Source organism: Mirounga leonina, unplaced genomic scaffold, assembly GCF_011800145.1.
Source record: "Mirounga leonina isolate KUSES-001 unplaced genomic scaffold, KU_Mleo_1.0 Mir_153, whole genome shotgun sequence".
NCBI lineage: Eukaryota > Metazoa > Chordata > Mammalia > Carnivora > Phocidae > Mirounga > Mirounga leonina.
The window spans coordinates 14,771,057-14,799,042 of NW_023270387.1; the positions used below are offsets into that span (position 1 = coordinate 14,771,057).

At 61.5% G+C, this 27,986-nt stretch overlaps 1 protein-coding gene across 5 annotated transcripts; it reads right to left on the reverse strand.

Annotated features, from left to right (window-relative positions):
- Positions 1–57: 57 nt before the first annotated feature.
- BCL9L (BCL9 like) lies at positions 58–27,911 on the reverse strand. Of its 5 annotated transcripts, XM_035009090.1 has the most exons (10): positions 27,216–27,911; positions 20,805–20,862; positions 12,292–12,393; positions 10,643–11,028; positions 9,844–9,963; positions 7,265–7,475; positions 7,015–7,099; positions 4,638–6,927; positions 3,901–4,182; positions 58–3,468 (listed from the first exon to the last, which is right to left on the reverse strand). In XM_035009090.1, the coding sequence occupies exons 3-10, from the start codon at positions 12,315–12,317 to the stop codon at positions 2,375–2,377; spliced, it is 4,494 nt and encodes a 1,497-aa protein (XP_034864981.1). In that variant the 5' UTR covers positions 12,318–12,393; positions 20,805–20,862; positions 27,216–27,911; the 3' UTR covers positions 58–2,374. The 5 variants fall into 5 exon arrangements, with proteins under 5 accessions (XP_034864981.1, XP_034864982.1, XP_034864984.1 ...); XM_035009091.1 differs by lacking the exon at positions 20,805–20,862 and having other exon boundaries at positions 2,375–3,468; XM_035009093.1 differs by lacking the exon at positions 12,292–12,393 and having other exon boundaries at positions 2,375–3,468.
- Positions 27,912–27,986: the final 75 nt, after the last annotated feature.

Sequence of the window (27,986 nt, forward strand, 5' to 3'; positions counted from 1 at the left end):
GTCCAACAGTAAGCTGGGCAGTGGAGGAGCCAGACACGGAAGCAAAAAGGCAAGAGGTTGGATTTTTAATTTTCTCTTTTTAATAAAAAGGCACCTATAAAACAGGTCAATTACAGTACAGGCAGCACAGAGACCCCCGGAACAAGCCTAAAAATTGTTTCAAAATAAAACCCAAGAAGATGTCTTCACATATTGTATTTATATATTTATATTTATATATATATATTTATATAATGGTACAAAATGGCTGGGGGTATGGCCATGGATGGAGGGACGTAGGCTGGCCTGTGGAGTTCACCTTGGAAAGCTAGTCGGGTGGCGGAGATGGGGCAAGAGGAGAACGGGGAGGACACTGGGCCCTTTGCGGTCTGACCCCTCTCTCCTCTGGGCAGGAAACACTTAAGAGTCAGTTTGGGGAGTCTTGGGTCAGGGGCGGGGGGGCTCATGGGCCCAGGGCCCAGGTTGAGGCAGGGTGGGCAAAGCGCCTGGCAGGATGGAAGGCGGGTGGCCCCCAAACACAGGTGGTGGGGCCCTGGCCCCGGGGGCCCCAGGGAGGTGCTGGGGGAGGCAGGAGCCTGCAGCCAGCCAGCCCCAGAGGAAGCGCTTGACCTGGCTGACGGTGGACTGAGGACAGCACCAGACTGGGAAAAGTGGGGCAAATTCCCTTTGTATCACAGCTGCCAATGTTAAGGCCAGACCCTGCAGATCAGGAAGCCTGGGGACGGGGCCATGGCAGAAGACACCTTGTCTAGAAATGGCCCTTGGCCCTGGAGGCAGGGCGCAGAGGCCAGGGAACTGCCCTGCCACCTCACGAGGCATGAAAGGAAGTGAGAAAAGGAGAAGTGTTTTACTCCTGGGGCCAAGGGGGCAAAACACTGAGTCTGTATGGCTTCAGCTCTGACCAGAGGCAGGTGGGGAGTTCTGGGAAAGAGCAGGGCAAGCGAGGGGGTCGGCAGTGGCTGCACCCGGGCCTGGGCAGGCACAGAGCCCTGAGCCCCGGGCAGTGGGACCTTGCCGGTGAGTGGGCAGGTAGGATGCCCCGTGCTTCTCCATCACTTTCTCTAATCCATCCTCAAAGGGTGGAGGCCGGAGGGAGACAGATCTACTTAGCCAACCCCTTTTCCTTCCGCCTTTGGTGAGAAGTGGGTAGCAGTGCCTGGAAAAGTCAGGGCCCGGGGGTTCCCTGGACCATCTGGGCCGCGGTGCGGCGCCTCCCTGGCCCCGCTCAAGGGGCCGCACAGCCTCCACCCCCTCCTCCTTTCCCTCATCCCACATTGGGGAGGAAGGACTTCAAGTTCTGGCTAAGGTGTAGCAGCAGGGGACGCCAGACATCCATAGCCGGGAAGCCAGGGCCCCGGGTCACGGGTCACCTGCGTGGGGCGAGCATGCATGCCCGAGCACACATTCTCCTGCATTCATTCAGCAGCAGACAGGCTGCTCTGGGGGGGGCGGGGGGGGTGTCTCAGCCCGGAAGGGGCTCCCCAGGTGGAAGCCTGGGTGGTCTGACCTCCGTCTAGGTGTGGGGTATCTGTCGGTTCCCCATTTGAGGAAGGGGCCGGAAGGGTGTCCTTTCGGACCCAGAGGCACGGCAAACAGTGGGTGCGTGTGTCGGACTGCGTGGTCCTGAGTCCAGGGGAGTGGAAAGGGGCAATAATTTGAAGAAGGGGCAGGGCGGGAAGGGTTTCTTTTCACTTTTCTTTTTTGCGACTTCTATCAAAGCACAGATACAGGACACATACACACCGGCACGAAAGCGCAGCACTCTATTTACAGCTGAGGTTGGCACCTGCCCCCCTGGCCAGCCGCCTGCAGGGAGGGGTGGGAGAGGGGGTCAGCCACATCAGCAGGCAGCGGGGATGAGGCAGGAAAAGACAGAAGGAAAAACGGGTGGGAGCAGAGAAACCAAGAGGAGAGTGAAGCTCCAGCAACACACAGGGCCGAGGAGGAGACAGCCGCAGAAAGGTAAGGGACAGCGTGCGGAGGCCTCTCCTCTCTGCCCGCTCTGCCCCCAGGATTCTCCCCACCAGGGGTCCGCAACAGGACTCTGAAAGCGGAGCTGAAGAGGGGGGGGGGTGCCGAGAACCAGGGGAGAGAGAGGCTCCACGGGACTGGGGAGGGGCGGGGGAGGGGCAGTCCCTGCGGCCGAAATGGAACCCCAATCCCAAACCCCCCACCCCGCCCTGCCACTTCCCCCCGAAGCTGCCAGCACACCCGGTTTCCACAAACGCCATTCCCCACACAAGTCCCTCCCACCCCCTCCACCCCACCCCCTGACCCAAGGCCATCCCAACACTGGAGGGGAAGAAACTTCTTTTAAGGTTATCATATTTGCAGTATCGCCCCAGCGCCAGCCCCCTCCCGCCCCAGGGGACCGCTAGAAGGGCAGGTTGGCCATGCTGCCCGGCGCCGGGAGGTAGCCCATCTGGCTGTCCAGAGACACGCTGCGTTGCCGCAGCGGGTGGGACACCATGAGGTTCTGCTGGGGCGGGGGGCCCATGAGGGAGCCCTGCGGGGAGAGCATGTGGGGGGCCTGGCTGTAGACCTCACCCCCCACACCCCGTTGCTTCATCAGCATGAAATTCTGCTGGGTCATGAGGCCTTGTGGCGGGGACATGACTCCCTGGTGCAGGCCGTGGGGCACCATGCCCTGCTGTGGGGGCACACCTGTCCTGCCCAGCAAGGACATCTGTCCGGGGTGGCACATGGACATGTTGAGACCCCGCTGGACGCCCTGCTGGCCCGGGAGGTTGGGAGGCCGTGAGGGGGTCTGCTCCGCCATCATATTCTGCAGGTTCATGAGATGCAGATTGGGGGGCTGGGCCTTGGGGGGCTGGTTCTCGCTCTTGGGGAAGTATTGGAGGGTGCTGCTTGGCTTCTCAGAGGGGATGATCCTCGATAAGTCGAACTCAGGGATCCCCGTCGGGGTGGGCCGGATCACCTCGCTCAGCTCGGGGTCATTCAGCACTGATGCCACCCCAGGGAGCACGCCTGGGGGGTAGGCGTCGCCCATGCGCCCAGCCATGCCTTTGCCCATCAGGTGCTGCTGAGGGGGCATGGGGCCCGGCGGCTGGCTAGGCAGGTCCTCTGGGGGCAGGGGCATGCCCGAAGGGTAGTGCTGCTGCAGGCCAGGCCCCCCGCCCCCACCGCCGCTGGGGGCCATGGCACCATGGGGCTGCTGGAGCCGAGGGGGGAAGGGCATCATCTGGGAGGAGCCGGGCACAGGGCCACAGGGGGCATTCAGGGAGTCTGGGCCCCCTGGAGGCAGCATCATGGAGTTTTGAGGGGGCCCTCCTGTCCCCTGCGCATTGGGGTGCAGTGGAATGTTAGACCCCAGAGGGGTAGGGGAGGGCAACATAGTAGGTGGGGGTTCATGGGACAGGGGCTGCTGGCCTGGCAGGTTCATGCCCATGGGGCTCTGGGCAGCAGCTGAGTTCAGGTGCATCTGGTTGGGCTGGTTATTGCTGATCCCTGTGGGGAGAGAGAGAAGGGGGTCAGGAGCTGTGTGCACCCAGCTGGGGGAGGCTGCAGGACTCAGTTCTTCCCCACTCCCCAGCCAGGCTCATGCCAGGAGGGGTGAGGGCCTCCACCACGGGCCTGTGCTGGCTGCAGGGGCATGGACTTCAGGCATTCAGGTTAGAAGCCAAGAGACCCGAGTTCTGGCCCAGTTTGCCGTAGGCACATCACTCACTGGATGTCAGGAAGGCCACTCGGGCGCCCTGGGCTTGGTTTCGCTACATGAGAAGTGGGAACCTGACCCGGGACATCACCCCCCCACTCCCAGGGCCCGCTGGGAGCACATGAGAGCCAGCGTAACCACAGGAGTGACTGCTGGCCGTGGCAACTCTTCTCATGCCCGGTGCCCACACCAGCTCTTCTCCCTGCGGCCCTCCTGCCTCGCACCTGGCCCAGAGCCCTGCGGCGGTGGTGGAGGGGGGAGCAGGGGCCGGTCGGGCAGCAGCTCGTCGTCGGAGGTGGCGATGGTCTTGATGGCGTTGTGGTAGAGCGGGGTGGAGCTGGGCATGGCGTACTTGGACATCTGGGACATCATCAGTGACAGGGGGTTCTGGGAAGGCGTGGGGTCTGGGGAGGAAGTGAATGGCAGGCTGGGGTTCATGAGGCCGCTGGGAGGGTTGGCGGGAGGCGCTGAGGAGTTGCTCCGGGGGCCGCTAGGCGGGAGGGCACCTACAGAAGCGGGGAGACAGAAAGAGCGGGGGGTGACTGGGGAGGGGAAGGCGAGTTTGGCTGCTCACATGGTGGGTTAGGGAGAGGCCAGCTCCCAAATCTCCTGACTCCTCCAGGCACACCTTTACTCCACTGTCCTGCTCAACCCATTACCACTCTCGCCCACCCGTCTTTGAGCAGTTCCTGCAGCCTCGGGGCCCCCAGACAGTGGAGAGAGCCCAAGTGTGAACCCCTCCAAATGCCTGGGAGAGCCCCATGGCACTCCCTGTGGGAGCTTACGCTCAGCTGCTGCCATGTGCCCCTCAAGCAGAGCCATCCACCTCTGCACCCGGTGTGGATGCCTTCACGCGCTCGCCTGCCCCGGCAAGAACACCCCTCCCCATCCCCCTGGAGATTCCCAGGGCCAGCGTCCAGTCTCCACCCCACCCCCCACCGGCCTGGCCCAGCTGACTCACCCTGTTCTATGCTGCCCAGGGTGGTGGAAGAGTTCATGTTGAGAGGCGGCTGCTTGTTCTGGGGGACCCCAGGGCTGGGCATGGCGGTCTTGGGCGAGGCGACCCAGCCGGGAGAAGGCACCGCCACGGAAGGAGACTTGAGCCTGCTGGGCGAGCCAGTGGGCGAACGGACACTGAGGGAGGAGCTGAGGACCTGCGGCGACTTGAGAGGTCCTGGAGGGTTGGCCGAAGGCAAGGGCACCATCTGTGAGGGAGTCTGGGGTGACTTGAGGTTGGCGGAGGGTGAGGTGACCAGGGGCGAGTGCACCTGGCTAAGGGTGGGCGACTTCAGGTGCCCCATGCCTGGCGAGCCCATCTGATTAATACTGATGGTGAGGTCTGAGGGCCGTCTGCCCAGCCCCCGGTTGGGGGCTGAATGCACGGACCCCGGAGGATTAGATGCAGGGGGCAGGGGCATGTGGCTGAGCCGGGTGGTGCCCACGTTGCCCATGGGCATTGAGCTCTGGTCGGGACTGAACATGTCTTGAGTATTGCCCATGTCCTGGGGCATGGCTTGGTAGGGCCCCTGGCCCCCAGAGAATCCCTGCTGGCCCTGGTTGGGGAACTGAGAGGGCATGAGCATCTTCTGTGGGCCACCCATCATGCCACTGCTGTTCTGGGCCCGCACCCGGGCCATCTCTTCAGGACTGAGGCCCTGCGGCCCCATCATGTCCCCTGGGCCCCGCATCTTCTGTGACATCAGCATCTGCTGCTGTGGGGTCATCTGGACGTTCAAGTTCATGTTCATGTTCATGTTCACATTCATGTTCATGTTGAGGTTGCCTGGCCCCATGGGGGGGTCCACCTCTCTCAGCCCAGACTGCCCCATGGGGGGACTCAAGAGGCCCCGGCCTCCACCAAACTCCATGCCCATGGGAGTGCCCGCCAGGCCCTCGCCACCAGCCATCTGCCCAGGAAATATGGCTGGATCCATCTGCCGGTGTGCCTGCATCATCCGCTCCATCTCCATGCCCTGCCCCATGGCACTGCCTGCCATGCCCAGGGGGCGCTGCATGCCCATAGACCGCTTCTCCAGCAGCTGGTGCCGCAGCAGCTCCTCCCGGACCCGAGGGGTCATGAATCGCTCTGCTTCAGCCTGCCCGCCCGGGTAGGGCACGGCGTTCTGGGCAAAATTGCTGGGCCCCCCCATGGGGGGTAAGTCTTCGGTCCAGCCCATACCCGGCCTCACGGGCCTCTGCATGGCATTCATGGGCACCTCCATGGTCATACCCTGCATGCCTCCAAAGCCAGGCACCCGTTGCATCTGGTTGCCTGGGAAACGGGGGCCGGGAAAAGGAGGTCCGCCCCGGAGCTGCATGGGATCTTGGACATCCATGGGCCCTCGCAGCTGTGCACCCATGCCGGGGGGCCACTGATCCCCAGGCTTGCTGTGGTAGGGAGGCGGGGGCCCCCTCACCATCATGCCCCCCATGCCCATCATGTCCTGCAGAGGGCGGCCCCCGTGCAGCCCGATCTGCTCCTCCTTCCGCCGCTTCTCCTCATAGTACTCTTCCTGCAGCTTGCGCCAGGCCACCTGCTCCGGCGTCAGGCTGTCCTGGCCCAGCCTCTGCATCATCATGTTCATCTGCTGCCCCATGTCTCCGCCTGGGGGGTGCCCAGGCACTTCGTGCTCCAGCGGGGGGCCCCCCAGGCTCTGCGTCTGTGAAATCATAGACTGCAAGGGCTCCTCGTACTTTTTCAGCCCACTGGGAGGGGCCGTGGGGGCCTGCTGGGGGGCAGGAGGGGCTTGTGCTGGTGGTCCCCCCTCGCCGGCTCCTCCCGGGGGTCCCTTGAGGAAGGGCTCGGTCTCCCCGCTGCGGAGCAATAGCCGCTCAATGTCTCGAAGCGTCTGGAGGGAACGCTCCCGGTGCTCCAGCTGCTCCTTGGACAGGCCCTCAGAGCCCACCAGGCTCCGCTGCCCGTTTCCTGGGGGGGCAGCGTCCCCGAGCAGGGCAGGGCCGGGGGCACTGCTGGGGTCTCCTCCAGGAGGCAGCGGGTTGGTGGTGGTGGCGGCCGTCGGGGTGTTAGGGTGGGTGCCCCCAGTGCCACCGCCTGTGCTGGCCGCTCCCACCGAGTTGGGGGTCAGGTCCTGACTGGCGTCCTCGGGGGGACCCTCAGACGGCAGTGCAGGCGGAGCGCTGCCGGGGGCCGGGGGCGGCGGCGGCGGCAGTGGAGGTGGCTGGGACTGCGGGGTGCCTGCTGACGGCGTGCTTAAGGGTAGCGGTTCTGGGGTAGGTGGCACTTTCGGGGTCTGTGGGGGGACAGAGGCAGAGCGTGAGACAGGGAAGGGGAGGCACCGGCCAAGCCACCCGACCGTCCTCGGAGGCGCCACACTCACCTGGTCCAGCTTGGCCCGGGGCACGTTCTGCTGGTGGTAGGCAAGGATGGAGTCAGCCCGGCCCTGCAGCACGGCCTCGGCAGCCCTGCACAGAAGGGGCAGGCACGAACAGCTCAGGGAGGGGGGCAGGAGGGAACCCTTGCCCTCACCCGACCCACCCCAACTGAGCCCTGGCCCCCTGCAGACGGAACACTCAGGACCCCAGGCTGAGGGGTGCCGGGTAAACGGAGGCCCGCCCTGAGGCACTTACGTGTTGGCCAGGTGGGTGGTGAAGACATACACGTACTGTGAGGGAGGCTTTCCGGGGACACCCCCACCCCCGCCCCCAGGGGCGTCGGGCCGAAGGCCGGGCGGCGGCCCATGGGGGGGTCCCGGAGCGCTGCTCTCGCTGAGGGGCAGTTGGGCGGCTTGGCCAGGACCCAGCTGTGGGGCCGCCATGGCTGGGTCTGCTACATTACAGTCTGCACGAGAGAGGAGAGAAACCCAGTAAGCGGCCCAGATTCAGAAAAGAGAGCCAGCTGGTGCTCCCCACCGCCCCATTCCAGAGATGCCCAGGGATAGACAGGCTCAGGCCGGCCGGGCGATCTGTTGTCCCACTCTGGTGGTACGTGTCTGGTGTCCACACTTACTTGCCCTAGACCAGTCTTCGACCCGGACGGAAATTGTGGGGACCCTAGGGAGATGCAGGAGAGGGGAAATGTGACCCTTACAAACAGGCTCCTCTGTGCCTGGCATCTCGAAGGACACTCATAGACGTGATCCCATCTGACCACAACATCCCTGGGAGGAAGGTGTCCTATACTCTGCTTTAGAGAGGAGGAAACAACTCTGGAAGGGTGCCGTTTCTCACCCACGGTGACACAGCCTGTCAGTGCCAAGCCGGGGTTTGAACCTGGGCAGGGACTCCAAAGCCCTGCTTTGAGCCCACGCACGACGGGGTGTGTGTTGGTGTGTGTGTACCCGCGAATGCTCTGACCAGGTGAGGGGAGAAGGCCAAGAGGCTGCACAGATTGATGAGTCAAACGATGAATGGTTTTGCATTCTAGCTCACAACTAACGGACTTTGTGCTCTTATGAACAAGACAGCTCATCGCTTTAAGCCTCCGTTGCTTCGTCTATAAAATGGAAACACTAACTCCCTGCTCTGCACAGCAGGGCAGGTCAAAGAAATCTATTTTTACAGCAACTTCAGAACCATGTCGCCAACGAAAAAAATCCTTAGAAAACAGAGTTAGAGAAGGCTGGCATAGTGGGTGCCCTCCCAGGATAGACTGACCACCCTGAGCACTGAGTGAAGTTTGTTTCATGGTCAAAAAGTGGATTCTAAGCCCGAGTCTCAAAAAGATCTACGCGCGGTCATTAACGGGACTAGGTAAGTCAGCGGACCCATTCCCATGCCAAGAGAAACAAATTTTACAAAAAATAACAGAGCCAAAAGCTTTGGGGGCAGAGGGGGCCTGAGAGCTGGCCTCCGTGTATGAGGGCTGTCCTGGGAAGAGGAAGGTGCATACTCCACACACAGAGCTAGGACTCCCAGGTACAAGTTAGGGGAAGGAGGCAGGCTTTATTTGGATAAGGAACTTTCTAGTACAAGAACAGTAATAAAAACTAACAGTGTTCTAAGTGTGACGCGTATGGATTCATTTACTTCTCACACCAAACCTGTGAAGAAGTCCATTTCTATGGATGAAACTGGGACCCTTTCCCAAATTCACACAAATAGTAAACGGAAGATCCAGGATATAAACCAGTGGTCTGACTGTAGAGTCCATGCTATAAGTCGCTGCATCGGACTGCCCCAGACTAAGAACTCTTCGAGAACGTAATGGCAAGTACAACGGAAACAGGAGCAATGGATGCCTTAGTGCTGGGGACGGGATGTTAGCACCTTCTCCTTCGTATTTCCCTGTTTCTTCCAACGTTTCTACATCCTGGCGGTCTAATGTTATAAAAGCGAACTGGGGTGGTGGGGGGCTGTGGGTCCTGGGAGGCAGTGACCACCCCCATCTAACACTGACAGGTTCAGTGAGGCTCATGGACCGCCAGTCCCCTGGGGGGGGCACCTGGGACCAGAGAACCTTTAAAGTCCCAGCCTGCGCGCCCCACCTCCAGGGACGTGGTCCGCTCCTCCCACAAACATCTGCTCAGTCGGCCACTTCTCTGGCTAGTTCGGTCTGCACTGAGTCGTCTCTCCCCTCCAAGAGATGTAAGCTTTGAGGGAAATCACCCAGTAAATGTGTGTGGGCTTCTCAAGGGCAGGAGAGCGTCAGGTTCTCCCCATCACTTGAGCAAGGCCCAAATACACTCTGATCAATAAAAGAATGAGAGGAGTGGGCATCCACGCACACCCACTCCTCATCCTGGTGAAGCACGCTAGGCACTTGCCAGGAGTCAATTAGAGGTTGGGGAAGGGGGCCAGAGACACAGCCAGGCTTAGCCAGACTTTGCGAGGCTGAGCCAACAGTCTGGCTCCCAGGGATGCAGGACCCTCGCCACCCTCCCTCCACTGACCAGTAGGTGGCAGCAGAGGCCAAGAATTCATGGGAGGAGGTGTAGGCGGTGTGGCCAGGAAGGGCCACCCCACATCACCTCTGTCCCTCGGAAGAGGGGGCCACTGAGCACCTGGAAGGCAGGGGCTAAGCTGTCACGGCACAGGGAGGGACAGAGCGACAGGTGAGACAGGAAAGAAGTAGCCTGGGCTCCTCACCCCTGCTCCTCGCTCAGACTCAGCGCTCTAAAGCCCTAAGTGAGGAGAGGGAGGCTCCCCCAGGGCCGCCATCCCCTGGGGGCACCATGGGCCACAAGATCCTGGCATCAATGGGCACTCACTGTGGGTGGCCCCAATGGGCTTGTCGTCCTCCTCGCTGTCGGGTCCTGAGCACCATTCGTCCCCACTGTAGGGCTGCTTCCGCTCCAGCACACACCGCCGCTTACTCCGGGGAGCCACCTCTGCCCAGCCAGGACAGAGCGGGCACGGGTCAGAGTGAGTGCCCAGAGGCCCTGTCCCCCTACAGCCAGGGTCTCCATGGGCCCATTCCCTCAGATGCCCCACCCCAAGAGGGCACTGCCCAGGCCACGGCGGGCACTTTGCCAACCCTTGGCCCCCACCACACCATTTGTTTCTGATTTCTCTCTCCAGCCCCACTGCCTGTCTCCCTTCCCCCACCCAGCACCAAGCACAGCATAATCCCCAACCACAACTGGTTCTAATTAGGGCTGGGGGGGGGGCGGTGAGGGAGGGGAAGCCACTGCTACCCTTCCAGGCCCCAGAGCCTGCTCAAAGGCTCCCACCAGCTGGGACGCCAGGAGGTTCCTAAGAGGTGTGTGGGTCTGCTCCTCACCCCAGAGCACCTCCCTCTCCCCCTCTGGAGAGGAATAAGGCTGACCGGAAGCCCCATCACGCTGTGTGGCCCCTCCGTGGGTGGCACCTAAGGATGAGAAGTCCCCACCCTGGCCACCCCTACTCCTGAGAGAATGACCAAGTCGATGGGTATAATGCGGGTAAGAGAAAGGTGACCCTGCACCAATGCTGGAGAGGAGCAAGGGACACGGATAAGGCAAGGGGGGCAGCAAGCTTGGGCCTTGGACTGGAATATGTCGGGGTCTTGGGGATCAGGAAATGGGGTACCTTTGGCCTCTGAATCCAAGGATGGGGTCCCAGCCTCTCGCTGCTCTCCAGAGTCCACAGACACGCTCCGCTCCCTCTTCACCTTGCCCTTGAGCGAGCTGAAAGGGGGCACCCCTGCCTGGGGGTTCTTCAGACTTGAGTTGCTGGGTGAGATCTGGTTGGCCTTGGCCCCATGGCTCCCCGCCCCCACGCCCTTCGGGCCCAGGTTGCAGGTGGGTCCTTGGTTCACATTCTGGTGCTGGGACTGGGCCCCGCCATTCCCTGTCTTGCCATGATTGGTCAACTTATTTTCTGGGTGCATTGGCTTGGCTGGGGCTGGGGGGCAGTGGCCGCGCGGGGACAGCGGCGGGCTCCCTGGAGCTTCTCTCCTCCTGGGGTGGGGTAACCTGGGACAAGGTGGGAGAAACATGAAAGGTTAATCTTGCTAGGGGCCTAGCATGCCTGCATTTTAACTGCCCCCACCCTGCCTCACCTAATGGTAGTGGAAGTGGGGGCCAAGGAACATCTTAAGACCACCAGCTATTCCCTATCTCCCTCTGTGGTTCCTCAGACAAGGGCTGATGCCTTTTCTCCACCTTGGGAGTGAAGATAGGGCAACCCTCTCCACCTCTCAGACCCCACAATTCAAGTGGAAACCAGGTCCTTGGGTGGCAGAATCCACCCCCACCCCCAACATCCATCAGACTGCGCGCCTCCTCCAGGCCAACTCCCCTCCACTAGCACCTGACCAACACTTGAACAACCTCTCTTTTAGGGTTTGCTGTCTCCAGTCTCCTTCCAAGGTCCTAATCCTCAACTTTCATGTGCCCCAACACCAGCAGGTAAGGGGCACAGGACCTGAGGGTCACTGCTCATGCCCCAGCCCCATTCCCCTGGGGACGTGGGGACAAGCACACTGGAGGGTGGTACCCACTGGTCCAGACAGCTCCTCAGAGCAGGAGGGGAAAGCCTGAAGGGGGTCCACCGGCAGGCCTGGCAGGCAGGCAGGAGCAGGAGGAAAGGGGGAGGGGAGCGGTGTGTGGAGCCGACTGGAGCGAAGCTGGAAGCCAAGGATTCCTGCAGCCTAGGCTGCGGGCCCTTTAAGCTCCAGCCCGCTCCCCCCACCGCCTCCCCCTCCCCGGAGACCTATTAATAGCCGCTGGAAAGATCACATCACGGGAGAGGATATTTATCCCCCCTCATTCCACACCAGCTCAGATTTATTTCAGCTCTGCTGGCCTGCGGCTGCCGCCTGGCCCTGTCTGCCGGCTTCTCCTGGGGAAGGGGAGGGAGGCAGGCACCGCCCCTCCCTCCGGCTCCCACCCCAGCTAGACTGAGGCCAGAGGGCGCCACTGGACCCGACAGTGGGGTGGGCAGGGGTCTGCTCAAACGGCTTTCTAGGAGGCAAGGGCTGGAAGGGACTAGACCAGCAGGCATAGCTGATTGCCAGTGCCCTCTGTCCCCTGGGCCCAGGCATTAAGGCTGTGGGCTCCTGCCTCAGGGCAGGCCTTCCCATTCTGACCCCCCCTTTAGCCCACCGGTGGCCTTGGAAGCCAAGTGCCCATAGGGCTCACTCCCCAAGCCAGCACAGCTCAGCCCCATGATCACTGGGCCCTTCCCTTCCCCGCACTCCACACACACACTTCCCGCCCTCCACGACACCCACACACCTTGTCTTGTTAGCCAGGATCCTCATGGCTCCCACACACAGTGGGGCTACGGCCCCTGTGCGTGCCCAGGGCCCAGCCAGGTACTCGGTACTGGAGCACGGACTGCAGCAACAAGCCCCAAAGAGAAAACTTGTGACTTGGGGAGGGGGTGTAAGACGGGGAGGGGAGAAGGGAGGACCCAACAGCCCTGGGACTAGGGAGCTAGACAGGGTAAGGTGGGAATGGAAAGGGAGGACTACTAGGTGGGGTCTCTATCCTAGAGGCCGATTGTATCCCCATCCCTCCCGCACCTTACCCTCAGGGAGCTTGCAGTCTCTAGCAGGCCCACCCCCCCGGGCCGCAGAGGCAGAAATCACTAAAAGGATAGGTTGCAAAGGCGCCCGCGTGGGGCGGCCGTCAGGTCTGCTCTGGCCCCCTGGGGGACTCCCGCTCCCAGGCACGCCCCTCACCCCGGGTGGGGAACTCCTCACGCCCCGCCCCCCGGGCGCCCCCCGGCGCGGAGGCGGCCGGGGTAGGGGCAATGCCCCGCCCCGCCCCCAGCTCGAGGCCTAGCCCGTGCCCATTCCAGCAGGCCCGGGCGGGCAGCGAGAGGCCTGGCGGGGCCCCGGGGCTGCAGCTGGGCTCTTCTGGAGACCAGTAACGCTGGCTCAGATTCCTTCCCCGACCGCAAGAATGCAGGAGCCTCCCCTCCCCCCCCCGCCCCTGCACCCCACCCCGCCCCCTTCGGCAGAGCCCGAGCGGAGAGGCAGAGCGAGCGAGGGAGCCAGCGAGCGAGCGAGGGAGCGGGAGACGGACAGGACTGCAGCGTGCCTCGCCGGGCCCCGCACGCGCCGCACGGACAGACACCCGGCCAAGTGCGGCGAGGGGCGGGGCGGGGCGCGGGCGGCGGCGGCGAGCGGAGGTTCGGCCTAGCGCTGGGCGCCGCCTGGCAGGGGCTCCGAGACCCACAAGCACCGAACTCTGACTCACACACACTCACAGCTCACACGTGGACGGGGAGACAAAGACACGCACGGACCCCAGGAAACTAGAGGCGCGCCCACGCCGACCCGCGGAGGTGTGCTGGAGGGCGAGGGAGGCGCTGGCCCAAGCAGGAGCACGGAGTCGGCCTGGGGCCCCCGCAGACGCCCAGGCTGCCCGACGGCAGAGAGGGAGCGCGCCGACTCATTGAGCGGATGAAAAGACTGAGGCCCGGCCACAAGGGAACCGGAGAAAGTTGAGCCTGGTAGTGACAAAGGAACACGCGCGCGCACACACAGACACGCGGGGCCGGAGATACACCAAGAGACTCACACAAACACAGAAGCCTCACCCAACCGCCCCCTGCCCGGCCCTGCCCTCCCCCGCCCCACCGATCGGGGTGGGGGAGGGGAGGAGACTTGGGCCCAGCCTCGCCCTCGTGATCGGCCCAGCCAGACACGGGTGCGCACTCTCGCCGCTCCCAGCAGGGCTGCTGGAGGCTGGGCTGGACCTGGAGGCGAGCTCCCCACCTCCCCCCCCACCCCCCTGCCCCGGCCCTGTGGAAGTCTAACCCTAAATTAACCTCAGGCATATTGGCCTTCCCTGCTCTAGCTCTGCCTCTGGGAAGAGAGGCTCCTCAGGGGAAGGTTCCAAAGTCCAGGGCCCGGCGGGGAAGCCTCCCTCGGCCAGCCCCCATCTCCTGCAACAGGTTAGAGCAGAAGCAGTTAAGAGCTGGGCTGGAGAGGGACCTGGGCTTAGGGACAGGCCTGTGGCTGACGCGTCTCACTCAAGTTCTCACCTTCACCACCGCGCGGGTCCTCAAAACTACCCACCGCCTGAAGGGACAGTATTATTATCCCCATTTCACCAGGAAGAAACTGAGGTGTGGGAAAAGGGAGCGACGTGCCCCTGGGTCATGTGACCATTCCTGGGGTGTTTGCCCGCACTGCAGTGTCTCTCATCTGAGCCTGCACCAGAGAGGTGGGCTTCCAGCCACGGGGCCCGCCCCCTGTGGGGCAGAGGGGCAGGGCAAGGGGCACCCACTACCTCCTGTGTTTACAGCTTCAAATCTTGGGACCTGTAATAATTTGGAATGGGGCTGTTAGGAAATTAGTCCTCTCCGGCGTCCCCAGTCTGACCAGGGCTCCTCCCCAGAAGAATCTTGGAGTGGCCCTCCCCTCTCCGACTCCACCCCCTCGTTCCCACCGGGCCGCAGGGCGAGCTGAGTCAAGCACAGATGAGTCAGGACTTTCCCATCTCACACCTCCCCCCTACCCCTCAGAAGTTTGCCCCGGCTCCCAAAGACCCCCTCCTCCTCTACACATTCAGGGCACCCCCGAAGACACCTGGACGGCCTGGGGATGGGGGAGGCTAATTCCTGGTGGGTGCAGTTTTTCACCAGTGAGTGAAGAAGGGGGCTTCCCAGCACCCGAGCAGGAACCCCTGGGATGAGTGAAAGGAAAGGCATGGGACTCTGGGCCCATTGCTGGGGTTCCCTCTTAGAGAGTAGGGTGGGGAGTGGCGACTTGTGCTCACAAAAAGGCTTCGAGAGTCACCTGAGCAAATGGTCAGGAGTACAGGCCAGGAGGCTGTTGAGACAAGAGCCTGAGATCAGCTGCTTCCCCATGGTCTTCCCTGGGGGGTTTGGGGGGAGCCGGTGGACCTGACCTCGGTGGGGCGAGGGAGATCAGGAAGGCTTCCACGGATGCCTTCAGTGGATGCTCAACAGAGAACTGCCACAGGTGTAACGTGCATTCACACGCCGGTGGCAACCCGCCTATTTCCAGCTGCCCCCCGCCCCGGGAGCCCCTGCTTGGTTCACCAGCTGGCTCACCGGCCTCATTGCCTAGCTCAAAACCACCCAGGAGAGGCAGTGAGAAAACGGTTTGGAGGCTCCATGCTCCCCAGTACGGTGGGCAGACACCTCTAGAGAGGAAATGGGCTGTGAGGGCCCTCCTGGAGCCATGGGGGTGGGATTATTGTCCCCTGGCTCAAGGAGGTGCAGCTCCCAAGACAACAAGGGCCGGGGCCCTTTTCTCCTGGGTGTCAGGACTTGGTCCCTAGAAGCTCTCCTCTACCACCCAGGTCACTTCCTCTTCCTGAGGTGGTGACTCAGCCCAGTGGGGAGGTCAAGGATTCATAGCCCAGCAGGAAATCTGCTCAAGGACCAAGGTATTGCTCTGGGACCCTCTACGTGGGGACTCACAGGCTCAGAGGCCTTCTCCTCGCCCTGGTTCCTAGCAGCTCTCCCCACTTCCCCCCACCCCACCTCTTGCCAAAGGAGACCATGCAAATCAACAATTTTGTCTGGTTGACAAACCACCTCACCCCACCTGCAGCCCCAGGGTGATGTCAGGCAACCCCAGTCCTGCAGTTATGTGGGGACTCCTAGTCCCAGACTACTCTAGTCTGGGGTCTCTGAACAAGGTGCTTCTGGGGAGAAGGGGGGGTTCTGCCCATTCTGGGGCCCACTGTCCCCTCTGGAGTCTGCAAGACAAGTGACAAGGCCTAGACAAGCTTGAAGTCACCTCACTTGGCTCCCTCAGCCAGTGCCAATGTGTCCAGGCCTTGGGACACAGTCATGCCTTGGCAGTGGGGTGCCCCCAAAGGCTGCTGCCCAATCCCTGGCTGCTCCCTCCCTCGGGGGGGAGGGGGAAGAGAGGGTGGGGGGCACAAGGAAACAAGACAGGGCAGGAAGCCCAGGCAGGCGGCGGGCACTCTGGGCCAGGCACAAACAGCCAACACAGGAAACCACAGCCCACCCCCGCCCACCCCACCCGCCCAAAGCTCTGGGAGAGAGGAGCTGCCAAGAGCCTGGTACCCCCAACCAGGGCAAGGGCCCAGGGTTAGCCCAGGGCAAGGCAAGAGCCAGAAGTTCTTTTCAGTCCTCTCTCTGCCCCAGACCCTACCTGGGGAGGGGGAGAGGAAGCCAGGCTGGCAGGGATGGTGCTGCCTCTTTAAATCCACCGAAATCCTGAGCTAGGCCCAACCCAGCTCTGGTTTCACAGGAAGGAAAGGCGCTCAGGAGCCAGTAGGGCAGGCGGTGGTGGCTGGAATTAGCCCCACCGGCCCAAATATATCTGGTCTCCTCCTGCCACCCCACTGGCACTTCCTGCCCCTGGCACCTGCATCACGGTGGGGACGGGAGAGGGTCTAGGTGGGAGACCCCAGTCTCTGGAGTGGTCCTGTCGCTGGGTACACGTGGGCGGAAGGTGACTTCCCAAAGCCTGGAGTCCCCGCAGGGAGGAATGGGCAGGGTGGCTCCCTGTGGGCCCTCACCTGGCCTGTCCTCCAAGGGGTTAATCTGGCCCCTGTTTGGGGGGGTGGGTAGGGGTGGCCTAGGAACCTCCTCCAAACTGCCTGGCGGCCGGGAACAATGGGGCCATTGTGGGAGGCCTGGAGTTGGGCAGACTGCTGGCACAGCCCGCCAGCGCACCACGGGGCGGGACCTCACCCAACGCCCGGCGCTCCCCCAGGTACCACCAGCGGCAGACACGTCCTCCCAGCCCCCTCACCTCGCCTGCCCGGCCCAGACCCCTGGCAGCACCTGGAGGGCCCTCCAGCTCTGCCCACATTGACACGCAGGCGGCCCGTGACCCTGCAGGAAGCAGGGGCCTGTGGGCCAGGACGGGCTGGGGGTGGGGGCTGAGAGACAGGATGCGTGCCTGTGATCCTCCCGCAGGGAAGACAGGAAGGCCAAACGGGGTTTCTGGTGTCGATGCTGGCACCCTCAGGCAAGAAGGGCTTAGGGGATTGTGAGACCAGGGACAGGCAGGGTCCCCTGCCCCCAGGCCTCCTTTCCCACACTCATTCCAGAAACCTGCTCCCTGAGGAGATCCTGCCCCAGCAGCCTCACCTCCTGGGGTTGGGACACGGGCAGTGCAATGAGGGCTGGGTTGGCAGTCAGGCAGATGAGGTGCCAATCATATCCCGCCCTGTCTGAGCTGGGGGACTTGTCCCTCTGAGCCTGTTTCCTCATCTCCAAAGCGAGGGTAAATGTATAGGGTGAGATACTCAGTGAAACCATCTCACAGAATGCCTACGACATACTCAGCCCTCAAGAAACCACCTCTGGCCATGATGTCCCCTTCTTTACCCCCTGCCTGCCCGCCCCCCCTCCCCAGATTTGTGGGCATTTGGGAAATAAAGGTGGGCATTTGTCCTTGGAGTATCCAAGGGAATGGGGCCCATGGACATCATATAAGGGGTACCAAGTACAAAGACTTGGCTCTTCCTCTGTCCTCCTAGAAGAGGCCAACTCCCTCAGCTAGCTCTCCCCTGGGCATCACTAACTTTACTGACATACACTTGAACTCAGAGTGTGAACCCAGAAAGCTGGGTTCCACTCTCTTAGCTTCAGGTGTGAGTCTCAAAACCTCAGGAGGCAAGTGAAAGAGGGTTTCCCGTCAACAGTGGCCTGCGTTCCCCCAGCCAGGCAGCCCTCTCCCCGCCTGGCCCCTTGGCAGACTCCTGCAGGGTTTGGGCTGGAGGAAGCTGGAGCCTACTTTCTTGCCACGCACGTTCTTAAAGAGGGAAGGGTCTGAGAGGGCAAGACAAGCTACTGGTGCAGGAAGTTCTAGAAAGCAGGGGTCCAGGGAGAAGACCTATCCTCTTCTCAACTGGAGAGGGCTGTCCCTCTCAGGGTGGCTCCACAAGCCCCCAAAGGGTTAACAAGGCCCTAAAAATAACCTGCTCCCAGCAGGACCCCCCCAGCCATCTGTTCCCATTTTCTCCTGTTCACATTGGAACATCTGAAACCAGCCCCAGAGCCCCAGCCCGATCCCAAAAATAGCCCCAGCCTGCCCAAGGAACAGGCCCCAGGGGCCGGGCCTAGGCGGCATGGCCAGCACAGCAGTGAGGCATGGCCCAGGCCAACCCTGAGCCCTCACTTTCAGGCCCATAGAAGGGAAGTGTCCTCTCTGGTTCCAGAAGGAGAGGATGCATAGAGCCAGGGGCTCCAGCCCACCCATCTTGGTACCAGGCCAGAGAAGCTACCTGCCAGCCAAGCCCAGGTCTCAGACACAGGAGCCCTGGGATCCCAGACACTTCTGCCACATCTTATAATCCACTTTCCCCTGAGATTTGGATAATCACTCCCCCAGAAGATCCAAACCACCTGTCTGCAGAGCTCCCCTAGTTGTGGGCACCCCATCCCTGCTGTCCACTCCTGGGCTCCTCATCCAGAGGTTCCCAAGCCTCAGCTCCTGTATTATCCCATCCCCCATGCCAGGACCTCAGGAGCCCTGCTCACCAGTGTCCCTCGGCACTCACCCTGTCCCAGGGGCACACAGGGCTGAAGCAGAACTCTTTCCAGCACTGCCCACACTTACCATGCCACCCACGAAAAGAGTCCTCTGGCCACTGTGGATGCTGATATGACCCCACCCCTCCTCTGGGCTTCAGGATGCCTCCTCCCTGCCCATTTGTGTGTGGCAGGTGCCAGGCATGCCCATCTGGGCTTCTATACATATCACAGGTCTGGGCACTGCTCTGCCACACTCGGGGAAAATGCCCAGGCAGAGGGTACAGGGAATCCAGGGGACCCTGGACCCTGGGGCAACCCTAACAGCTGCCATCCATGTCACAGCTCCACACTGCCACTGTTCTCCCCAAGGAAGGTCCCTGACCTCTTAGGCCAGGAAGGAGAGGAGGCAGCCAGTTAAGCCATTTAAGGACAGAATGTTGCGTTCAGCCTGGTGAAAGAACAGAGCAGCAGGGATGGAATGGTGGGAGGGGTGCTAAAGTTGATCTGAGCCAGCAGCCTGGGGGAGGGAGAGCTCAGCCTGAGAAGTGCCGGCAGACGGGGAGGGACATGTCCTAAGTCCCCCCAGGCCCCTCTGCGGGCCTATGGCTATTTGGTGAACCTGCAACCAAGATGTCAGCTGGCTCCAACAGTGGGGAGACTGAGGCAGCGAGAAAGTGAGTCTGAAAGGGTCTTAGAATCTAGGAGTCTGAAGTACTGGAAAGGTTGTCCCCACCCCACCCCACCCCACCCCCAGTCCTCCCACCGCCATCAGTTCTTCCCTGCCAAAGCCCCCCGGGGAGTGGTGTTAGGAGTCCCTGCACAAAGTGATGGCTAGGAGCGAAGAGGAGGCTCTCTACCTGCTACTGAGCATTTATTCCATCGCATCAGCCTGCCCTGAATGCTACACACGCAGGATCTAATTTAATCCTCACAACAGCTTCTACACGAAAGTACTTTTATGATCCCCCACTTTAAGGCACAGGGAAGTTAAGTAACTTGCTGAAGTTACACAGTCCAGAATGAGAAGAGCCGGGATTTGAACCCAGACATGCCAGCAATTGGGTTCCTAACCAGTTTGTGAGACCAGTTCACCCTGAATCAGCCCTCTGTGCTCTGACGATCTCTCATGGTGCCCCTCACTCATTCCACATACACTCCCTCCAGGGCCGATGTGCCCCAGGTCCTGGCTAGAGGCCAGAGTTCCTGCCCAGGGAAGAGATCAAAGAGAGGGCACCACCCCCCGCCCCCTCAGCACAGATGCCCTGAGAGCAAAGTTCTCCAGGGGAGCCCCCAGTCCTACCCACCCCCAATCCGCTACGTCCTCACCCATCCTGGTCCCTAATTGTCGGAAGGGAGCCAGGCAAGTTACCATGACAACAACACAGGGTCCCTGCTGAGAGAGACAGTGGGGGGGGCGGCTGCTGGAGAGGAGTCTGCCGCCCCTCTCACTCCCCAGATGGGGGTCAAAGGTCAAGTGGGACTCACTAGGGAAGGGTGGAGTCCAGCCCCTGCCCCCACACCTGCTCAGCCACACCTGTCACTGCTCCCCACTTTTTTCATTGCCTGAGTTGGAAGCAGGACGACTTCCTCCCCGTCCCTGAGGGGTAGTGGCCTCCGGCCAGGGAAGGAGGGTGGGGGGATTAGAAGCCCCTCCCTCCCGAGGACAGTCTAAGAGACGTGCCTCCTCCCAGTCCTCAGCCTTCGGCAGCTTTCCCTAGTCGGCCCAGGAGCCTACAGGCGTGTTTGTTGTGAATTCAGGGAGTTGTTGCTAAGTAAGGAAGGAGGGGAGGGAGGGAAGGAGGGGGGTGGCAGGAGGGAGAGGGAGAGGGAGAGAGGGAGAAAGGGACAGAGAGAGAGAGAGAGAGAGAGAGAGAGTGTGTGTGTCTAAGGCCAGGGCAGAAACCACATTACGGCGGCTGGTAGCCACCCTGGCTTTGACTCAGCCGGCGGAGGCCAAAGCCAGGACAGAGCGGGGCAAGTACTTGGGATGACCAGGAAACCGTACCTTGCCCTCCAGGGGTGATTGGGCAGGAGCTCCCCACCTCCCAGCCGGGAAAGATTCCAGCTCAGAAAGGGCCGGGGACTTTCACTGGAGCGGCGCTTTAACCCTTCCTGCCCCACCCCCACGCCCCAGGTTGCAGGTTGTAAGGCGGTTCGCTCCCCTCCTCTGGGGGCAGGAGAATGAAAGGAGAAGTGGGGGCAGAAAGCCAGGAGGAGGGCGCCCAAGACAAAAAGCCAAGCAGGAGACTGGCAGATGAGAGCAGCGAGAAGGCTGCGGAGGGCACACAAAAGCACAGGGAGCTCTCACCTCGGGAGTACTGTGTGACGGGCTCAGGCTCAAGGGTGTGGTCTGGGAAGGGGGCTCCCTGTGGAGAGAGGGTCACAGCTAGAAGCCCCAAGCCAGCAATCTAGGCCCCTGCTCCTCCCAGAACCCCAGTCCCTCCCCCAACATGTACACCACATAAACGTGTATACACACACACACAGCCTGCAGCTCCAGGAAGTCTCTGAGCTACTCGGACACCACCCCCCCAAACACACACTCCAGGACTTCTGTGGATTGGCTGGGAGCCAGGCCTGACCCAGCTGCTGCACCACACTGCTCCCCCTCCCTATCCTGGAAGCAGGAAAGGAGAAGGCACTGGAAGATGCCTGAGAGAGAGAGGGGCGGGGCCAATGACTCCCATGACCTGGCCTGAGGTCCTGGGGGAAGGGATGGATGGGGAGACCGGAGGACCCTGGCTTTCAGTGCCAGCCAGCCCCAGGGCTATCCTATGTCAGAGAAAAGAATGGTGCCTCTCCCACGTCCCTGTGTGGTCCCTTTGGCTACACCCCTCATCCCCCGAAGACACAGAGTCCCCACCGGCCTGGGGTGAGAGGATCTGGCTTAGCAGTTCAGTAGGACGGGGGGCTGGGTGAAGCTCCCACAGGCAGGCAGGAGGGAGGCTGGTGGCTGGGCTCAGTTTGTACTGGGGGTCAAAGGGGAGTTCTTTTCCGAAGAATTCTGGGAGAGACGCCAACTAGAGCAAGCTGCTAACCACCCCTCCCTCTCTCTCTCTGCACTGGGGGCAGCGGGGTGTCCCTGCCAACCAGACTTAACCCTGTGCAGCCTGTGTTAATCCTGGGCCCAGGATGGGGGAGTTGGGTAGGAGACCTCCAGCTGGGCTCAACTTCCAGTTCAAGGGGGCAGGTGCAGGGTGTCTTCTGCCAGAATGAAGCTGGTTCCACATAGCCCCATCTGGTAGCGCCCTGCCCTACCGCCACTTGGGTGACTTTTCTAGGCTCATCTCCTGAAGGTGTCTGCAGTGACGTGTGTTTGCGTGTCTCAGAGACAGAGATTGAGAAACAAACTGAAAATTCCTTGCCAAAGCCCTCCCCTTGCTGGGTCACTGAGCACTGTACCAACCTGTGCCTCTAGCCCTCCCTTCCTCCCACTGGGACCAGAGGCCACGGGCAGCGGGGGGGCGGGGGGGGCGGGAGAGGAGGGACAGCTTATCCTCTGCCTGTCTCCTGCTGCTGTCTCCACAGGCCCTGGACTCCTACAAACAGCCCCTGCCCGGGCCCTCTTCTTCTTCTTCACTGATCTGACCCAAGTGCTTCTAGAGGAAAGCATTCAGTTAGAGCCTGAGACCCCAGGATGGGAAACTGAGTCATAGTGAGATTATCAGGGGTCCCAGTGCCCGAATCCCATGCTAACATAACTCTGCTATCACCACCCTCACTTTGGCAACAAACAAACAAAAAACAAAAATGCACCCCCCCCCCCCGGCATCCTCCCCCACTGCAGAACACTGTCTAACTGCAGAATGAAATTAAACATGAAGGACTTCCCAGGATCCAGGCTACCATGGCAGCTGGCCCCACCCCAAATGCCTCATATTTCTGGGGTGGAACATCACCCCCTTAGGATTCCAGCCCCGTCTGTCTTCTGTGAAGACTGGAAATGTGAATGTCTTGTCTTGTTTTGCTGTCTGCCCCTAGCTAGAGAAGTCAACTTTCCTGAATCTTAAATGAGCCGCCAAGCTCCCAGGTCTGATGTGGCTGGCCTGTTCCTCATCCCCAGTGAAGCGAATGACTGGGGTGGAGGGTTAACTCCCTTTCCTCACCCTTCCTTTAGGGCACTAGCCTCTCTATGGTCAGCCACCACTGTATCATGAGGTCAAGAAGAGGGTGTTGGGACCCCTCAAGCTGTTGGGTGTCTGTGAGAGGCAGAGGAAGAGAGCCCAGCCCAGGGGGGACAGTTTATCCCAAAGTCTCCCCCTTCCACCACTTTCTCTCCAAGGACCATGGAACTGCCAGAAGCCTTGGCCCCACTCCAGGAAACCTCCCTATCAAGGGACAGAGGACTCCATGTCCCAGGTTGCTGCAGGGAGACCTATGACTACACACACCAGACATACTCAAAGGGAGGAGGAGAGAAGCAGAAACAGGAGCAGAGCACACACGCACATAAACTCATCAAAGAGACAAAACCCCGGGCATACACACTCCTCAGAGACATTCCCCGGGATGTGCAACTGAGACACAGACACGATTCCCAAAGATATACATCCAAGACATCTATCTCCTAAAAATAACCCCAAACTCCCTAAGAATGCCTCAAGACCCATAGAGGCTGCCATGCTCCCAGAGAATGAGGAGAGCTCCAGAATCACAAAAGACATAGGCCAGTCACACAGAACTGCTCATAGACAGAAGATGCACCCACACTGGGATACACATGCACACTGGCTTGCACGCGCGCACGCACACACACACACACAGTCATATGCACGTGGCTGAATGTTAGCACTCAAACTCACACACACAGACCCTGGCAATGCACAGCGTGAGGTCAGATTAGAGGACTAAGTTCTGGGCTAGTGGGGAGGAGGGGAGTCAGAGGGGGGTGGAGAAGTACTCAGGGATTTCAAAACAATCTTGGTTTCGAAATGCTGGAAATGCTGGATTCAGGGCCATTCCCAGCTGAAGCTGGGGGTGGAGAGTAAGGGGGAGGGGAAGACAGACCAGCACAGGGCCACCAGCCCTTTGGGGGAGGGGGTGGGACAGAGGGAATCTCAGCCCCCCAGGGAGGGGAGCCTAGACGAGACACCAAGGTTAGGAGGGGCAGGAGGTCCAGGGACAAGCAGGAAGGGCCTGGGGTGGAAAGGAGGCAAAGAAGGAGAGGACTCTGCTTTGGCCACTGAATGAAAAAGAAAGAAGGCAGGGGAGGCCGCCCTTCCCCTCAGGAGAGGAAGAGGGAAGCTGCCTGTGCCTGCTTCCCCCATATATGGGCGGTGGTCAACACCTTCTCCCCTACAGAGTAGCACCCCGGCTCCCCTTCTCCACCAGCTAGCAGAGCCCCAAGATGGGCCCCAAACTAAGGGGTCTGAGGGGGTGGGGGGACAGCAAGGGCCCTCAGGGCTCAGAGATCCTCCGTGGGACCCAGGACTCCCCATACTCAGAGCAAGGTGGGAGACAGCTCCCTGGGAACCAGGGGCTTCCCTCTTCTTCACCTGGGAGGGGGGCCTTTGGGGAGACTGAGGCAGTACAACATACCCCCACACCCAGGAAGTCACCCCTCCCCTCCCAGGGCAGCAGAATGCCCTTACTGCCCCTCCCCCAACCTCCAGGGACAGTCTAGGCAGTTCTCTCCCAGGGAGGGGAGGTCAGGCCAGGCTGGGGGTGGGGCTCTGGAGGCCTGGCCCTGGCACCCAGCAGAGGAAATTCCAGGCTGTAACTCCAGGCTGCCTTTAGGGCCGCCCATCCAAGCGACATGCAGCACCTCAAGAGCACTAATATGGGGGCCTTCTCCACCTAGCCCCTCAGCTCCTAGCCTCCGGCTACCTAGCCCTCCAACTGGCCCCAGCCCAGCTCTGGGTAGTTAAGAGGACAGGACCTGAGGAAACTTAGCACTCTCTGGATGAGCCTCTACCAGACCCATCCTGGCCCCTTGGCCACCCGAAGCCTCCTTTTCCCAGATCCCTGGGGGCAGCCCCTCCAGTGTGGCTATGGTGGGCAGCTGCCAGGGCTGGCAGGCAGGGGCACAGATGCCAAGCTGCAGCAGCGAGGCGCTCAACAGGTTGAGCCAGTCCCTGGAACAGCCAGCCCCACCCCAGGGAGAGCAGGCCTGGCAGAGTCTCCCTGCCCGCGGCACCCAGCCTGTACCCGCTTGGCTCCCACGGCTGCCCACTTTCCCACGCTGCCATCCCCCTCTGTCCCCTCCCCCCAGGTCAGCACCCGGGCAGTGCCCAGGGCTCCTGGCACAAGGAAGGGATGCCATTTCCCCATCACCCCTGGGTACCCAGGCTCTTGGGGGTGCCTCACCACCAGCAACCAAGGAGCCCCAGGTTGAGTAAACATGGCATCAGGACAAGAACCCAAAGTGCCCCCCACCTCCTTGCAGGCTTTTCTGGGAAGTCCTGGGAAGCCTGGACACTCAGACACCCTGGCTCCCCGCAGCTGCCCCATCCTCTGGGCACTGGGGCAGAAGTTCAGCCTGTGGCGCCAGAGCCAGTGTGGGGGTGCCCCCAGCTCGGGTCTTAGACTCCCTGGAGGAGGGGCTGCAGAGCTGGATGAGTGCTGGCTCCTTCCACTCTTGCCAGAGCGGCTGCTACCTGCAACCCTGGTCCTTTTCTTCCACCCCACTCCTGGGCTACGCGGAGCTCCATCCCAGCCACTCCCCCACAGGCCGGCATCCCCCCCTTTGCAGGCATCTCCTTTAATCTAAAGCAGGTGCCAGGCATTCCAGCCCTTGCTGAGTCGACACTGCCACCCACTAGGTCTCTGCCCAGAAGGCTACTGCCCTGCGTGTTCAGGGACGCTGAGTCTCCAGCCCAGGGCTTCTGCTTAACCCAGGTACCCAGAAGCTTAACCCAGGAAGGACCCAGACAGAGGCATGGGTGCCCAGCACAGATTCAATAAGCAAGTTCACTAGGCCCCACACTACCGCTGTTGTGCTAGTCCCAGATTTCTGTGTACCACCAATCCTTCTTCAGGACTCTGTAATCTCTTCCCACCTTGACCCTCAACTCCAGGAATTAGAGACTCATTTTGAACCTCCACATGGACCTCCAGAACCCATCTCCAGCCATGGGGCCCCTGTTATCCCAAGCACAAGAGTTACCCTGGATGGAAGATTATAGGTATTCTACCCCTAACCAGTGCCCTTTCAAACATTAAACTTCCCCCGCACCCCCACCCCTAATCAGGAGCAATACAGGTAGGCAGAGAACCTCTAGAGGGAGGTGGCTAGAACCTGGCCTTCCAGGCGTGGTTCTCCAAGGCCAAGGAGCCTGATCACCTAGGGGAGGCAGCACCTTCCTTCTCTACCAGATTTCCCTTACCCCTCACCTTCCTGGCCCATTCTCACTGCATCCTGAGGCTTCTAGCACCAGGCACCTTATAGATGGTACCAGAAAGACAGGGCCTGATCATGCTCTTCCCCTGGGGCCATGAAATCGTGGTCCTGACCCAGAGAAGGCAAGACTGTGCTAGGGAGCAGCAGATAAGCCAGGCCCCACAGAAGTGGCTGCTCTCTGGAGAGGCTGAGGAGTGGGGAGAACAAGAGGAGTGGAAGCCCACCCACCCTGGAGGTCATAATCAGAGCGCTGCCCAGAGGCATCAGTAGGATTCCAGCAGATACAGTGTGAAGACAGCTTTCCTAAGTAAAACAGGAAACCAAGGCCAAAGATCAAGTGGGCCCTGAGCCCCTATCCCAAGGCTCAGTCACATGCCCAGCTCACCTCTCCCAGAGCAACACTTTTCCTCCCGGCAGCAGAGCCCCACCCCCCCACCCCCGCCCCGGCCCCGGCCCCGACACAGACACACACCCCAAGCAGCAGACAGACTCAAGGAGGCGGGAGGAGGGGTGTCAGAAACACCCGGAAGGAAGGAGGCTGGACAGACAGACAGAAGCAGATCCTGGCTTCACTGCTCCAGAGAGACACCCTCCAGACTCCCAGACTGTGAGGGACACTCTCGTTCTCAGCAACCCGGAGGGAGAAGGGGAGAGTAGACTTCAGTGTCTCCTGAAACCAAATTCCAGCAGCCCAGGAATAGGACATACTCCAGACAAGCAAGAAGGTTTAAGTCTCACTTCTCTTCCTCATATTCCTCCTCCAAGAGCTCCCCCGGACCAAGGCAGGGGGAGCCTCCCCTTAGCAGTGCAGGGACACCTCCAAGGAACTGTGTGACTGCCCCACCCCCCCAGCCAAGCCCACAGCACTGAGAATCCTTGGCCGGGGAGACTCCTCCAGTCACAGCCCCTCCTGCTCCTAGGCACTGCTTGGGGGCAGAGGGTAACCCCAGCAATCCCCAATCCTAATGCACCTCCTTCTGGAGGCTCCCATTAGCCAGGGAAGGAGTGCTGGGGTGCTGAGACCCAAGAGGTTGGTGAGCCTGGGAGGGGGACTACATCTCCCAGAAGCCCCCAGGGCAGGGTTGCTGCTCCAGCTGGCCCAAGGCCGGCCTTGTTCTCTCTGCTAGGGTGGCAGGGTCCCCTGGCTGCCCCTAAGCCCTCCCCCCTGAGCTCTGGGGCTGCCAACCTGACTGGGGGCCCAAGAGTAGCCACCACTAACCCTGGGGGCGTCCCCCACCCTTTAAACAGCCTGGGGGTGCGTGCCAGAGGGCAGCAGACAATCAGACTGTGTTCCCCCTCCCCAGTTCAAACTGGATCTCCCTCCTCGAGCCTCTGCCTGCCTGGCATGACTTTCGCCCTCGGCCCCAGCCCACCCCTCACCTCGCGCGGGTCGGGGGTCCTCACGCCAGGCCGGAGCTGGACGCCATGACCAGGTCAGGGTCGGTGACTGGATTGGGGTCCTCCGGCTTGCCAGTTGGAGGTGCGGAGGGGGGCGGGCAGGCGGTGATCTTTTGATCCTGGACGCCTTGATCTCAATACCAGCCCGGCCCGGGAGAAGGTCTCCGGGGGTCGCTGGGCGCCTGGGTTCCTGCCTCCCAACCGCCGAGCATGGTCGTGGGCGCCGGACAGCGGCGGGAGAGCGTGCACACCCGCCCGGCCCGGGGCTCGGGGCTGGGGTCTCGGCCCCGAACCTCACGGCTCCGGCTCCTGCTCCTCCTCCCTTCCTTCCTTCCTTGCTTCCTTCCTTCCTTCCTTCCTCCCTTCCTTCGCCTCCTCCTTTCACTTTCTCCGAGGCCCGCGGGGACGGCGGGCGCGGGGCGGGGAGGGGGCTGTCTGGGCGCTTATTGTTGGTCAGACGCCGAGGGTCCGGGTCGCAGCCCCCGGGCGGCGCGGCGCCGGGGGACCCAGGCGTGCGGGCGTCCGGCCGGCTGGCTCCGGGCGGCGGCAGTGGTGCAGCGGCCCCGGGTCCGGGGCATGTCCGGCCACTGGCTCCGCCGCGCGCCGCCGCCTCCCCGGGCTCCCCTGCGCTGCCGGAGCCTCGCTCGCCCCTCCACTCGGCTCCTCTCCCCAGCCTGAATAAGCATCGGGGCTCTCTGGCTGCCTCCTTCTGCCTTCATACCAGAGCCCGGAGAGGCCCCTGTCAAAATAAGA

Excerpts from the sequence above, each read along its gene's own strand:
- BCL9L (XM_035009090.1), bottom strand. The coding sequence starts at position 12,317 with ATGAGGATCCTGGCTAACAAGACAAG. Across the intron at positions 11,029-12,291 it reads ATCCTGGCTAACAAGACAAG|GTTACCCCACCCCAGGAGGA; the intron begins GTGTGTGGGTGT and ends ACCTTGTCCCAG. Across the intron at positions 7,100-7,264 it reads ACCACCCACCTGGCCAACAC|GGCTGCCGAGGCCGTGCTGC; the intron begins GTAAGTGCCTCA and ends CCTTCTGTGCAG.